We start from the raw sequence: 15,879 nt of genomic DNA on the forward strand, positions 1-15,879 counted from the left end.
TCGATAGATAATTGGGAAAAAAATGATAAAAAATTTAAAAATTGCTTAAAAGTGTGGGCGTGGCCGGCTTAGCGGCGTTTTTAGCAAATCGATAAAAATTTACAAGACTAAAACATTATGAAAAAATATCGAAAAAATTTTCTATAATTTGGGCGTGGCAGTTTTATGCGGTCTAAGTGTGTAAGAATGGGCGATAGAAATCGATATAAATTTACAAGACTAATAAAAATGTGAAAAGAGATCAACACATCTACTCTGCGAGTAACGGGTATAGTTACAATATTTGGAAGTTCTAGCTAGAGAAAACGATATTTTTTAGTCAGCAATATAGTAAAGTAGTAAGGGATCTACCCTTCAAAGTCTTATATAACTATTGTATATTTTTTACAGCCGCAACATGATTTTTATGCCTGCTCTAAACTTGCTTGTGTACAACGTACTTGTAGGTTACATAAGCATGGAAATCAATCGAATCATAAATGGTAAGTTCTTTGTAAGGACCATCTCCTAATCACTGAAGTCTTTTTAGTTTCTACAGCCCAGACAAGTCTTTGGCAGAATATTCCTATTATCGGCCAGATGTTCGCTCCGTTACAACCGGAAACCAATTATGGAGTGGAGTTCGGGGAAAGCATGTGGGACTTTAACCTATATGTAAACATCTTACTGCTTCTCCCCGCATTTTTTCAGGTAAAAGACCACATAACTCGGGGACCACATTAATGTACCGAATTCACAACCAGATCTATCACATCTCCTTGCTGGTGGCGATTGTTCTCATGTGGAACTGCTACCTTCACCAGTGTCTGGCTGCTTTCCACCTGAAGATGGTGTGGCACTTGTGGTGGAGCGACCTATGCTGGAGCTACTACGCTTCTCTTGTCCTTTTCGGATTCCTGTTGACCATGCTGCACTTTAGTCTGATTATAGCAACCGTTATGTATCAGATGCAGATCGACGGAGATCCCAAACCTCGGATCCAGTCCGAGGCTCTCCCAGAGCAGCAGCCACATCCCGCAGAGGAAATTCAGGAACGAATGGCAATGGCCCAGACCATTAAGATCTAAAAAATCAGACACTAAACGACGGAGCACAGGTTCAGCCGCCTTTAAGTGGGTCACCATCAGTCAGGGGCTTAACCTTGCCGCATCTACAAATACACTGGGTCGGTGGTTCAACTAATAAATATGCCAGAAAACACCAGACACACAGATACCCCGCACGCACACACCAGCACACTACCGCAGACCAGGACATGTACAAATGAATCGCAGCTGAGGGCCGGTCGAGCATCGGGAAATAAAACCATTAAATATTTGCGGTTAAACGCACCAAAAACAAACCGCAAAAGTAAATCATATCCAGAGCAGGCATTGGACATGGCCAAGCATCCGAGGCAAAGAATTTCTCTTGCCTCACCCGACCGTCGTCCGGCATTTGTAGGCAAAAATATTAGATTAGAAATTAGAAAGGCATGGACATGCCCCGGATTGGATTGAGATTGGGCAGGCAGCAGACCAGAGCGCCATTAAATTGGGGATGGGATGCAGGGCAGGAAACTGACTGCCAACGGCCTGCCAAAAATTCCAAATGGTCCATGGCCAAGAAGCATAAATCATTGAAACTGACATTTCACCATTTCACTGGATTTGTATGTATATGCCAAAGGTTTGGCCAATTCTTGGGGAAGAAAGTGTTTTTTGGTGGTCGAGGAATTTGCATAGATATCCGTCGTTTTTCCCAAGGAACTACTGGGACAATCGCCCTGGAGTCGAAAATATGGATCCCTGTGTGTCCTTTATAGGTTCCCCTTTTCCCTTGAACTAGTTCCCCCCCAGAGAGCGGAGCATATCAGAGCTCCGAAACGAAATATCGTCATCTCTATTTCATCTTAATCTATGCTAAAAGCCAGCTCCCTCCACTTGAAGGGAATATTGATTCCGTTTCATATTCGGAGGGATTTGGCAGGATGTGCCTAATACCGTAAATGGGGGTCAACTTAACCTCATAGCAAGAAATGTCAGCAAAATCACGATATCTGAGCCAAGGTATTTTTATTGTCTTAAACAGCCTGAAATATATATTATTAGGAGCAATTATTAACTTTAGGGAAACGGTAAGTGAGCGCATGGTTTTTGTGACATCCTGGCTTTTTGGGCTGTCTAATAATTTCACAAGTTGGCAGTGCCGAGTCCTAAAATTCCGGTTTACCTTCTTTTCGACCTGAAATTTGTTCCCGTCCAATTTATCAGTCCAATATGTCGACGATAAAGTTTCTGCGATCCTCCACACACAACGCACTTCGGTCCAGCCTCGGATGGTGCCGCCTTGCTGCCTCAAGACCACGCTATGATTACGACCTTGTGGTGCTCGGCGGGGGCTCGGCGGGATTGGCGTGTGCCAAGGAGGCTGCTGGCTGTGGAGCCCGCGTGCTCTGCTTCGACTACGTCAAGCCCACTCCAGTGGGCACCAAGTGGGGCATCGGCGGCACCTGCGTGAATGTGGGCTGCATCCCCAAGAAGCTAATGCACCAGGCCTCGCTGCTGGGCGAGGCTGTTCACGAGGCGGTGGCCTACGGCTGGAATGTAGACGACACGAACATACGGCCCGATTGGCGCAAGTTGGTGCGCTCCGTCCAGAACCACATCAAGTCCGTCAACTGGGTGACCCGCGTGGACCTGCGCGACAAAAAGGTGGAGTACGTAAATTCGATGGCCACCTTTCGCGACAGCCACACCATCGAGTATGTGGCGATGCCAGGTGCCGAGCACCGTCAAGTGACCTCAGAGTACGTGGTGGTAGCCGTCGGCGGGAGGCCACGCTACCCGGACATTCCCGGAGCCGTTGAACTGGGCATCACCAGCGACGATATATTCAGCTACGAGCGAGAGCCGGGTCGTACCCTTGTGGTGGGCGCCGGATACGTGGGTCTCGAGTGCGCCTGTTTCCTTAAGGGTCTCGGCTACGAGCCCACTGTCATGGTGCGCTCCATTGTGCTGCGCGGCTTCGATCGCCAGATGTCCGAGCTGCTGGCCGCCATGATGACTGAGCGCGGCATTCCCTTCCTGGGCACCACAATCCCCAAGGCCGTGGAGAGGCAGGCGGACGGACGGCTGCTAGTTCGGTACCGCAACACAACCACCCAAATGGACGGCAGCGACGTTTTCGACACCGTGCTGTGGGCCATTGGGCGCAAAGGTCTCATCGAGGACCTCAACCTGGACGCCGCCGGAGTGAAGACTCATGACGACAAGATTGTGGTAGACGCCGCGGAGGCCACCAGCGTGCCTCATATATTTGCAGTTGGGGACATCATATATGGTCGACCAGAGCTAACGCCGGTGGCCATCCTGTCGGGCCGCCTGCTTGCCAGGCGTCTGTTCGCCGGCTCCACGCAGCTGATGGACTATGCCGACGTGGCAACCACAGTTTTTACTCCGCTAGAATACAGTTGCGTCGGCATGTCGGAGGAAACGGCCATCGAACTGCGTGGTGCTGACAACATCGAGGTCTTCCACGGCTACTACAAGCCCACAGAGTTCTTTATTCCCCAGAAGAGCGTGCGTCACTGCTACCTCAAGGCCGTAGCCGAAGTGTCCGGGGACCAGAAGATCCTTGGCCTGCACTACATCGGCCCAGTCGCCGGCGAGGTCATCCAGGGCTTCGCCGCAGCCCTCAAGACCGGCTTGACCGTAAAGACGCTTCTGAACACGGTGGGAATCCACCCCACCACCGCCGAAGAGTTCACCCGGCTGTCAATCACCAAGCGATCTGGTCGGGATCCTACACCAGCCTCCTGTTGCAGTTAGTTCCGTGCCTTGGAGATAGGTATCTTGTGGTGAGAAACAAAGCATATTTCTTTCACTTCAAGTATGTTTCAGTCCGTATCTACTGTCGATTTTAGTACGTGAAAGGCTACACACCATTTTCATTCTAATTAAAAAAAATTGGTCACTTAATGTTGGTTGATTGGTGCAGAGAAAAATTTAATATTTGGCAAATAATTTGAAAACACTTTCATATTCTCACTCGTTGAAAAGCATATAGCAGGAACCCATTTCGATCGACTTGCCAAACAAATTTTAAAATTTGTACTTCCCAATCCCACTAGCTTACAGTCAAACTCGATTTAAAATAATGATTACGTGGAACTATTTTTGTAGACACATCGAAAGGTATCGGTTCCATTCAAACTTGCGTGTTGTTTGCACAAAACTCTCAAATCGGAAAATAATGGTTTATAAAACATAATGATGCTATTTTCTGCAAACCAAACCATTATTTTTATTTATTTCGTAATATACGGCAGGTATAAATATAGTTTCCCGATCCGGAGAGCTTTGACTTGTTTAATAGAAATAAGACTTTTGGGAATTTAAGCAGACAAATAACGTTGCGTAGAAATGGACAGACGGACCGACGGACATGATTATATCGACTAGTTTGATCAAGAATAAATATACTTTGTATGGCCCGAAATGTGGGCTTCACTGCGTGGCAGTGGCAGGTTATGATTGGAATCTGCAAGGGTAAAAATTGATACTTTTGCCCAATTTTTTTTTATTTATATAAAGTTTATACAGTCCGAACGCATCTACTCGTAAACATGTCCCAACCGGATCTGAATTGCACTTCTTTGACGAATAGCTCGTTGGGATGTGTGGCTCACGTTCTTTTGATTTGACACTTTATTATAAATGACAGAGCCACACTTAGTAAGTCGGGGAAGCACTGAAAACCCACAGAGTGATTGCTATTTTTGACATATGAAGTTTTAATTTATGAAGTTGGTGGTGAAAAACACTTTGTTCCCCTGGAGGTGACCTGCGTATCCATTTCCGAGTCCGGTGGCGTATCGGTGACCCGGAATCTTGCGAGTGGCGCCAGAATCTGGGACACACCCATCCACCCACACACACACACACACACACACACCATGGCTGCTCGTGGCACGAGCAACAACAAACAACAAGAATAAAAAATTTTGATTAATGTATACTTCCGATTTGCATAAATCTTACTTTAGCATTTTGGGCTTCGCACGCTCTCGTTCTTGTTCTCTCAGCATCTATTATAAATTATTTTTTTATTGCAACTGGCCGATTTTCGGCCCCGCTTGGAAGCCGTATGCTCCCAGTTAAATGTTTGCCCAGGCGTTATTTATACGTTTGTTTGTGCCGGTCATCAAAGGAGGACCTGTCCAGGTGGGCCGGGATCCAGGTCAAGGCGGTGCATCTGTCCGTGAGCTCCGCGCTCCCAAAGTCTCCGCCGTAACTTTTCGATTAGCTTTGCCAACTCATTTAACAAATGGTCTGGCTGACAGTAAGAAATATAACAAATTTAGCCCGGCCATCGCAAGGAGTCTCCGGTAGTTTTCATTGCAACACCTTAGAATCATAAATTGTGACCTGACCGCCCAGCTGCAGCTGCAGCGGGCGGCAAAAGTTTTGCTCATCCCGAAGTTTGGCTGTAAGTTAAAGCACCCGCGGGTAATTTGATAAAGCGTAAAATTTTGCACTTAAACTATTTTCATCTTCAGCACCCCCATCCGCAATCCGGGTCCCGAACCCGAAGTTGGCATTTGGCAATTGCATTGTTGCTCCCATTATTGTTCTCCGGTTTTCGGGCAATGGTATCTTGACCCGCTCCCAACCCCGGTGGGCAGGAAGGGAATGTCTTGAATTACAATACGGGAAAAGTGCGGAAAAGTTTCTCTGATTGCGTGTCCAAGTGGTCGAAACACTGCTCCTTTTCAGGCTCCTTCTTCAGATTGAGTGCTCTCGAATGCAAATCGGCGGCACAGGAATTGTTTTGGCTCCGCCGTTGAGACGGTGGAAAGTTTATCGAGAGCGAATCGGGTGAAATTATGCGTGTTGAAGTGGGTACGAATGGCGTGGCAGAGGCACAATACCCACCCACGGGCGACACCTCGATCACACAAGTCCGCACAACTTGTTTGCGAAATTGTGCAACCAGCGTTGGAACAAAGCTGCCTCAATAGACTAAAGTAAATTAAAAATCTCATTTAAATTAATCCTCGTCGAGGGTCCTTGTCCGCCACTCTATCTTCCTTCTGATGGAAGACGGACGGTTGGCGCTCTCATCAACGCATTACAAACAATTCCACTTGGGGCACGCAACCGCAGCAGCTTGTGGTTACTTGGTGGGCATGGCACACTGAGCACTTTCGATCGGAGGAGGGGAAGAGCCTAAGTCTTGTTTAGCAATTTGGAATTTTTAAATCCTATCAAATTGTGCAATCACAGTTTGATTTGTTTGCCCAGTTGAGACTGGTCTGGGGCACGAACAGGTGAGGGGATCGGAGTAACCGGAGCTCGGCACGTTCCACGGCAAGACCGAGTCAAAGGGCTTTCAATGATTCAATAGTTTAATTTCCAATTTCCATGCAAATAAACAAATATCCATTAGGATGAAGAACGAGTCGGAGTCGAATGGTAAGCAGGATGGCTTTCTATTTAGTTTAGTTATTAAATGTATCCATTTCCATTTACCAAATTACGCCGCAATTGTTGCTCGGACATATACGTATATCGGTTTGTCAGTCAGTCGTGTACATGTTTGCGATTCCCATTGTTGGGCTATGTTTGAGCTGCTCCGCATCTGCTAGGATCAAACTTTATCTGCATATGCATCGCCATCTGCATCTGGGTCTCCATCTGCCTTTGTATCCGGCTACAGGATCTGCATCTTCGCTGCGTGCTGAATGTGTAATTACGTAAAAGTTGATAATGTGTTGATTATTTGAGGTATTTAATTTATTTATGTAATTTTCGAGTTCCTTCTGCACTCTTGTTTCCCAAGCTTAATTGCAATTATTTAATTACATTTTAGCTTTAACTTCGGCATGTGTCTATTGTGTTTTGCGGTCAGTTTCCATCCTCAAACTCGCATTCGAGGAAAAAACAAACACATCTCAAAGGAACGCAAGCATTTGTGTATTTCTGTTGATTGCATTACAAAGAGGCCTCCTTTGTCCGAGCGGGCAGACACTTGACGATAATTTTATATTAAGTCTTTATCCAATTACTGCAGTAACTCAAATTAAAATTGATTATCGATTGCGACGGAAATTAATTGCTTACTTTTAGCCGTTTAGCGCTGGCTTCCTTTCGTCCCACATTCAGTTCAACGGCTTAAGGATGCACTGAATCCACAAGCGCTACCAGCTCCCTCAACACAAGCTTCTTTTCAACGATTCCGAGTGCTTAAATATGTGTGCCGTAATTTAATTTCATAAAATCAATTGTACCTCTGACCCCTCGGCTCGTCCCACGCCACACAGCCCTCGGCAAACTTTGCTCGCATTCACAGAATGACAAAATCATGTGACCAGGAGGAATGTGGCAAGGACTCAGCTAAAGGCGGGAGTTTGTAATAGAGGTGGCCGCGTGAGTGTCGACTGGGCGCTGATGAAAAACTACTTAAAATCGCCTTAAAATCACTACTGTTAAAAAATAATCAGTCGTCCAAAATTGAAACACATGGCCTTGAACTCAAAATGTATTTGCTACATCCATTTCATCACCTTTATGTAGAACTGTTTTTTCTTCTCTCAAAATAAACTCGAAATTAATCTTCAAAACCACTTCGAAGGTATTATTATGAATACCATTATTAAGCTCCTGACAATACTTAAGTGCACAATATTTACCTTTACCCTCTGTTAGAATTTGATGCCTCAGATAGAACAAGACTACCTATTCTTGAATGATCTGGGTATGGAGCTGACTGTGAAGACTGCTGTAGTATGTGCATATATCGAGGGTACACTGTACCTATAAGTACACAGCAACACTTAGTTGCATTGCATAAATAAATGTCTCAAGTGAGCGTGATATAAGATCACCCATTTATGCTTTAAGCTAAGTCAGCATCCCCACGCTGGCCGCTGGCCATATATGCGCATAAGCTCTCTCTCTCTCTCTCTTATACATATATATATACGCTGCTCTTCTGCCGCTGTCGACGGCGGCGCAGTCGCAGTATTTAGGTAAGATCAGACACTCTGTAGAGGTTAAGCGGGCAGAACCGTTTCTGCTACTCGAAGAGATAAGAAGAAATAAAAAGGTGGCCTGACGGCTGCACCCAACTGCAAGGAAAACACGTGTTCTCAATTGGTGGCATATATTGGTTTATTACATGGCGACCGTGAGGCAGGAGCCTGCGATCTGAGGACTACTGAGGAAATGCTGCTAATATTGCCGATTTGATTTGGGAATTCTAAACAGCGACAACAGGTGTGAGAGGCAGGCCGCCCCTTACACCAGTGCGGGAGACCTAGAGACGGGACACTGATGAAAAAAAAAAAGAAACAAAAATACTGAGTGAGTAGAGTGTGGTAATGGGCAAACGCGGATGTCAGGAAATCAAAAATAAAGGTATAGCACATATTAAGTGGCTATGATATACAAATAAAACACCGCCCCCATGGGCAACGGCACAGAAATTAACTGCCGAATTAGACTTTCTGAAAGAAAACCTCCAGCAAAGAAAGCCGAATACCACAACTCACTCAGCAAAAATAGAAATAATCAATGAAGAAATAACTGAAAATTCAACATCACCCAAGCCGAAAAGACCCGACGTCTGCATGAACGACTGCCCTCGACCATTGTAAGCCGCAACAGCAATTAGCACGGCATCCTGCGAGGGTAGGATTAGGATAAAGGATAAAGGATTCCACCGGCGCGCCGCACATGACAACAGCGAATGTCTACCAAGCAGACGTTCGAACACCCTGCTCCTGTCGAGCAAAGGGATCTGCCAAGTATCAAAGAGGTAATAGAGGTAGATCCGTCCGCGGGACCAAAGCCCTTGACCATACAAGAGTACAAGGCACGGACTGCAGCGAGGGAGCAGCCACCTAAAAAGAAGAGGGGTGGCCGCCGGATTAAGTTGCTCAGCGCCCGGAGGCTCAACATCGAACTACTGAAGACGGCAACTAATGAGGAAGACCAGCAGCGCTACAAAGAGCGCCTTGCAGCCATCAATCAACAACTTCGTGGTGCGAAGTAAAGCGGCGGGCTGCGTTATACGCCATAGCCTCAACCGCCCAAATATTATATTAATGTTGTCGATGCGGTTTCCGCTGCAACAAAATTACTAACTTATCAGGGACCCATTTCATAACTAACACATTATACTCAGTCCTAAACTTAAAATAAGTAATAATATTGTAAAATTGCAAATTGCAACCGATGTAAACTGAGTATAATGAATTCATCTATCAAGTAAAAATATGTTTAACAACAGTTTAGACCTATTAAAATTTCGAGCTATATTTATATCTGATCGAGATAACAATAATTGACCAATTCTCAAAGTTAAAATTCTATTTGTACTTTTGATATACAAATAAAGACTAATTTTCCCCATATCAAAATGGGACATAAGTCGTGGATACAACCCCACAGTTAAATTCAATGTACTTACTATTTCTGATTTTAGTTATCCTATCAGCCTTTTAACCTGGCCTTAAAACTTTATCAGTTTCACAAAAGATCGTTGAAAAGACTTACATGAGTCGAGCCAATGATTTAGACAAAATCTAATAGAAACTACACCAAAAAGGTACAAGTGCGATTACATCGCTAAAAGGTACATACATGGAATGGCTAAACTTAACCATATCCATAAACAATATTAGAGATGCTTTTGATAAATCCTATAAATGTATTAATAAAACCGCGCTGATCAAAACTCAGACGCTTATTTTTCACATAAAGGTATTGATAACACAATACAACACATTACAAAACCTAATAGTAACAAACAAAAGCAAACTCACTGAAGAACATAAAGTCCAATGCTTCAAAGTTCTCAGTTCATTTGGTAAAAGACTACATAATACCAGCGTTAGACACAGCATTATAATAGAAGTCCCAACAGAACTAACCAAAATAGCAGAATTCGACGAAAGCCAGTTAAGAGACTTGGACGAGTCGCAGCCGTTAGAAGATTTAGATATCGAAAGCGATATCGAATCAATAGAAGAATTAAAATTTAATACCGTACAACCAAATACAAGAAACATGGCCAACGCATTAGAAGCTCAGAGAGCATACGTTAAACAGGTATCTGCCACAGTACCTGAATTCGATGGTAAGAAACTCCATTTAAACAGGTTTGTGACAGCACTTAAGTTGACGGATCTAACTAAAGGAGATCAAGAAACTTTAGCAGTAGAGGTCATAAAGACCAAAATTATTGGCCCATTAAACTATAAAGTAGAACATGCGACAACGATACAGGCAATAATTACCATATTGCAGGCAAACGTAAAAGGCGAATCGCCTGACGTTATAAAGGCCAAATTAATAAATGCCCAACAAAGAGGCAAGACCGCGTCTCAGTATGTTACAGAAATAGACAGTATGCGTAAGCAGCTCGAGGCAGCTTACATAGACGGCGGATTAGACGCCGATAATGCTGACAAATTCGCGACTAAAGAGTCGATATCAGCAATGACCAAAAACTGTGCCAACGAGGCACTTAAAATGATCTTAACTGCAGGTACATTTAGTACATTCAACGACGCAATGGAAAAATACCTACATTGCAGTACAGAAATAACCGGCAATTCAAATACAGTCTTATTCTATAATGGGAATAATAGACGTGGTAATTATAATGCCTACTATCGTGGTAGAGGCAGAAATAATTATAACCATAATTATAACCAGAATTATAACCAAGGTTATAATAATAACAACAGAGGTCGCGGAGGCTACCGCGGCCACGGTAATAACAGAGACGGAGGTAACCGAAGGGGTAACCAAAGTCAGAATAATAATAACAACCGAAATGTGCGTAACGTACAATCGGAAAACAGCCAGACCCCCTAAAGCGATCAACAGTAAAAGTGTTTAAAGTAAACCTAAATCTGAGTATTTTCATTAAGACAAAAAACCATGAAACAAACACAGTTCTTACATTACTAATAGACACAGGTGCAGAAATTTCATTGCTAAAAGCCAAAGCAAAGGAATATAATAATATAAATTTCAGTAATATATCAAATATTACAGGTATTGGGCAAGGAACCATACAGTCTATAGGTACAGTAGATCTTGACATACGCATTCAGGATGTTCTAGTGCCACATGAATTTCATGTAGTACCTGAGAATTTTCCGATACCATGCGATGGCATAATCGGAATAGATTTTATCAAGAAATACAATTGCGTATTAGAGTTTCAAAATAACAAAGACTGGTTCACAATAAGACCCAATAACTTCAGTAGACAGATTAGTGTACCAATTACACATAACTTAGACTCCAACACACTCTTATTGCCAGCTAGATGCGAAGTAATCAGACAAGTCAAATTACTCACTAACGAAAAAACGGTGGTAGTACCAAATCAGGAGCTGCAACCAGGTATAATAGTAGCAAGCACCATTGCCGATAGCAAAAACGCATTGATTCGCATTATAAATACAAATAATAAAGACGCCATAATAGATAGCGCGAAGATCAAATGCGAATCAATGAAAGACTATGACATTTTTACAACACCAGTAGAAAAGGAAAATAGAACTGAAGAAATTTTAAAACAATTAAGATTCCCTAAACAATTCAATAATGAACTAACTAAGTTATGCACCGAGTTTAGCGATATTTTTGGTCTAGAAACAGAACCAATATCGGCTAACAATTTCTACAAACAAAAACTCAGATTAGGGGAAAAAACACCGGTCTATATAAAAAACTATCGCATGGCAGATAGCCAAAAACCAGAAATCGCCAGACAGGTAAAAAAATTAATAGATGATGGAATAGTTGAACCATCAATGTCTGAATATAATAGTCCATTACTTTTGGTTCCAAAGAAACCACTTCCGAATTCCACGGAAAAAAGATGGCGATTAGCAGTTGACTATCGTCAAATAAATAAGAAACTATTATCAGACAAATTTCCACTTCCAAGAATAGAAGATATTCTTGATCAATTAGGAAGAGCAAAGTATTTTTCATGTCTCGACCTAATGTCTGGATTCCACCAGATAGAACTAGAAAAAAGGTATAGAGATATAACGTCATTTTCAACAGCCAATGGCTCATATCGCTTCACGCGATTACCATACGGACTGAAAGTAGCACCAAACTCCTTCCAACGTATGATGACACTTGCATTTTCTGGTCTTGAACCATCGCAAGCATTTCTATATATGGATGACTTAGTAGTAATAGGTTGTTCAGAAAAACATATGCTCAAAAATTTGACTAACGTATTCGAGCTATGTAGACGACATAATTTGAAACTACATCCAGGGAAATGTTCTTTCTTTATGAAAGAAGTAACATATTTGGGTCACAAATGTACCGATAAAGGTATACTCCCAGATGACACCAAATATGAAGTTATAGAAAAATATCCTATACCAACAGATGCCGACAGTGCTAGGCGTTTCGTAGCCTTCTGTAATTATTACAGACGTTTCATTAAAAATTTTTCTGATCATTCACGCCACTTAACGAGGCTTTGTAAAAAGAATGTTCAATTCGAATGGACAGCAGAATGCAATGATGCATTCGAATACCTTAAAACAGAATTAATGAAACCAACATTACTACAGTACCCAGATTTCGGTAAAGAATTTTGCATAACAACCGATGCTAGTAAACAGGCATGCGGAGCGGTACTTACACAAGATCACAATGGTCAACAACTTCCAGTGGCATACGCTTCAAGAATGTTCACTCAAGGTGAAAGTAATAAGTCCACTACAGAACAAGAATTAACGGCCATTCATTGGGCCATAAATCATTTTCGACCATACATATATGGCAAGCATTTCATGGTAAAAAGCGATCATAGACCATTGTCATACCTATTCTCTATGAAAAATCCAAGTTCAAAACTCACTCGTATGAGGCTGGATTTAGAAGAGTATGACTTTACTGTAGAATATCTTAAGGGGAAAGATAACCATATTGCGGACGCCTTGTCTCGCATAACAATAAAAGATCTGAAAACAATCAACAGAGAAATATTAAAAGTTACCACCAGATCAAAAGCTAAACAGGAAAATTCCTGTAAGGACGAAGCAATAGTCAAAATACAAGAGGAAAAAGAGCAAACAATAGAAAAGCCCAAAGTCTATGAAGTTGTCAATAATAATGACACAAAGAAATATGTTTTAATCAAAATAGATAAACACAAGTGTTTATTAAAACGAGGAAAAACAATTGTTTCACGCTTTGATGTTGATGACTTGTATTCTAATGAAACATTTGATCTAAATCAATTCTTTCAAAGGCTTATTTCAAAAGCCGGAATGCATAAAATAACAAAAATGCGAATATCACCAAGCGAACAGATGTTCCAATTTGTATCACTAAATGAATTTAAAATAAAGGGCAACCGAGTACTCGAAAAAGTAGAACTAGCTATTCTACAAAAGGTGATAATTATAGACAAAAATGACGAAGCTCAGATTAAAGAAATTTTGACAAAATTCCATGATGATCCTATAGAAGGAGGCCACACTGGTATTTCGCGAACCCAGTCAAAAATCAAAAGATTTTATTATTGGCCCCAGATGACCAAGACAATCTCAAAGTATGTAAAGACTTGTTTGAAATGTCAACAAGCCAAAATTACAACACATACGAAAACTCCATTAACATTGATGCCAACGCCAGCAACAGCATTTGATACTGTTTTAATTGATACCATTGGTCCACTACCGAAATCGGAAGACGGAAATGAGTATGCAGTTACAATCATATGCGATCTAACCAAGTTTTTAGTAACTATTCCAACACCAAATAAAAGTGCTAAAACAGTTGCAAAGGCTATATTTGAATTATTTGTACTGAAGTACGGTCCAATGAAGACGTTCATTACAGATCAAGGTACGGAATACAAAAATTCACTTATGAATGAATTATGCAAATATATGCATATAGAAAATCTAACATCTAGCGCTCACCATCATCAAACTTTAGGAACAATAGAAAGAAGCCACCGAACTTTTAATGAATATATACGTTCATACATATCGGTTAACAAAAGTGATTGGGACATTTGGTTACCATATTTCACTTATTGCTTCAATACAACACCCTCAATAGTCCATGACTATTGCCCATACGAACTAGTATTTGGCAGACTACCCAGACAATTCAAAGATTTCAGTAAGATAAACAAAATAGACCCAATATACAACTTAGACGACTACTCTAAAGAGCTTAAATGCAGACTAGAATTGTCGTACAACAGAGCAAGAAGAATGTTAGAAAAAGCAAAAGCGGATAGAAAATTAAGATATGATAGGAATACAAATAATTTCGAATTAAAAATAGGAGATAAAGTATTACTTAGAAAAGAAACAGGTCATAAGTTAGATAAAAGATATGAAGGTCCTTATGACGTAGTAGATATAGGAATAAATGACAATATAACCATTAAAACAGGAAGTAAGAAACAACAAATAGTACATAAAGATAGGCTAAAAAAGCACAAATAGAATGAAAAAAAAAAAAGGGCAATCAATGCCAAACCTTTCATAATAAAACTTAAATAACGGCCTGATCAGCCAAAACAATATAACAAAGACATAGATATAATCGAATTTTTATTAATTCAAAATACATACATATTTTTTCTTTATTCATTTAAAAATTCTATATCATAAATAATGTTAATTCATTAAAAATAATATTTAAGTAATTTTTATTTTATAATGGTAATATAGTTGATAGAAAATAACTTCATTTCTTTACGTTATTTTAAAAAAGAGGGGAGGTGTAGTATGTGCATATATCGAGGGTACACTGTACCTATAAGTACACAGCAACACTTAGTTGCATTGCATAAATAAATGTCTCAAGTGAGCGTGATATAAGATCACCCATTTATGCTTTAAGCTAAGTCAGCATCCCCACGCTGGCCGCTGGCCATATATGCGCATAAGCTCTCTCTCTCTCTCTCTTATACATATATATATACGCTGCTCTTCTGCCGCTGTCGACGGCGGCGCAGTCGCAGTATTTAGGTAAGATCAGACACTCTGTAGAGGTTAAGCGGGCAGAACCGTTTCTGCTACTCGAAGAGATAAGAAGAAATAAAAAGGTGGCCTGACGGCTGCACCCAACTGCAAGGAAAACACGTGTTCTCAATTGGTGGCATATATTGGTTTATTACACTGCATCACGATCGCATCTCTTTGGCGGTCGAGCGTATTTGTTTTGTTGTTTAAAGCCAACAAGAGCCGCCGCTGCTGCCAACAGGCGGGGCAAACAGGATCTTGTTAAAGGGGGGTAGGGCAGGATCCTGCGGAAAGGAGACAGGAGACAGATGGGGAAGTATTTTCATTGTCTTGTTTGCCAACGTCGGGAGTCGCATATTTGACATTGGACTCCTGTGCGCTCTGATAGCGTGCCAGCCAAAACATCACAAATGGTTGGCAACTCTGGCAAACCGTCCGGCAAACACACACAGACACATAATTGCGAGTGTTTACTGTGTGCGTGTGAGAGTGCGTTGATTTGCTTTCGTTACTCTGCGGCTTTTGTGAAAGCCAACGCGGCGTATGTACAACGTGCGGTATATAAATGGAAACATTCACACAGAAGGAGAGACCTATCATTTATGCACAAACGGTGCCAACTTTCCAAGCACCAACTGCAGCAAAAGCGCGGCTTTCGACTGCCTTTTGCTCAGTTCTCCAGCGAACCCGGGTGAAGATATCCCTATCCTTCACCACCGACTCAGGATATAGTCCTGCACACATGGGCCTGCCACAATGTGACTTCACTCGCATAGAAAGGCAGAGGCAGAGACAAAAGAATGGCTCGTTTTAAACATTTTCAAATTAAATTAAAAACTGCACCAAGCAGTAGAAAGCCG

At 41.9% G+C, this 15,879-nt stretch overlaps 2 protein-coding genes across 3 annotated transcripts, besides 2 other annotated features; both read left to right on the top strand.

Annotated features, from left to right (window-relative positions):
• Positions 1–250: part of a mobile genetic element that runs on past the window's edge.
• Positions 251–374: 124 nt separating this feature from the next.
• On the top strand, positions 375–1,280 carry CG11404 (uncharacterized protein). 2 transcript variants are annotated; one of them, NM_141140.2, is made up of 3 exons: positions 375–482; positions 530–690; positions 744–1,280. In NM_141140.2, exons 1-3 carry the CDS (start codon positions 398–400, stop codon positions 1,065–1,067), a joined length of 570 nt encoding a protein of 189 aa, NP_649397.1. In that variant the 5' UTR covers positions 375–397; the 3' UTR covers positions 1,068–1,280. The 2 variants fall into 2 exon arrangements, with proteins under 2 accessions (NP_649397.1, NP_001262212.1); NM_001275283.1 differs by having other exon boundaries at positions 539–690.
• Positions 1,281–2,163: 883 nt separating this feature from the next.
• Positions 2,164–3,957, top strand: Trxr2 (Thioredoxin reductase 2). Its single transcript, NM_079492.3, has one exon. It carries the CDS (start codon positions 2,259–2,261, stop codon positions 3,807–3,809), a length of 1,551 nt encoding a protein of 516 aa, NP_524216.1. The 5' UTR covers positions 2,164–2,258; the 3' UTR covers positions 3,810–3,957.
• A 3,805-nt stretch (positions 3,958–7,762) lies between these two features.
• Positions 7,763–15,175: a mobile genetic element.
• Positions 15,176–15,879: the final 704 nt, after the last annotated feature.

Source organism: Drosophila melanogaster, chromosome 3L (genome assembly GCF_000001215.4).
Source record: "Drosophila melanogaster chromosome 3L".
NCBI classification, from domain to species: domain Eukaryota; kingdom Metazoa; phylum Arthropoda; class Insecta; order Diptera; family Drosophilidae; genus Drosophila; species Drosophila melanogaster.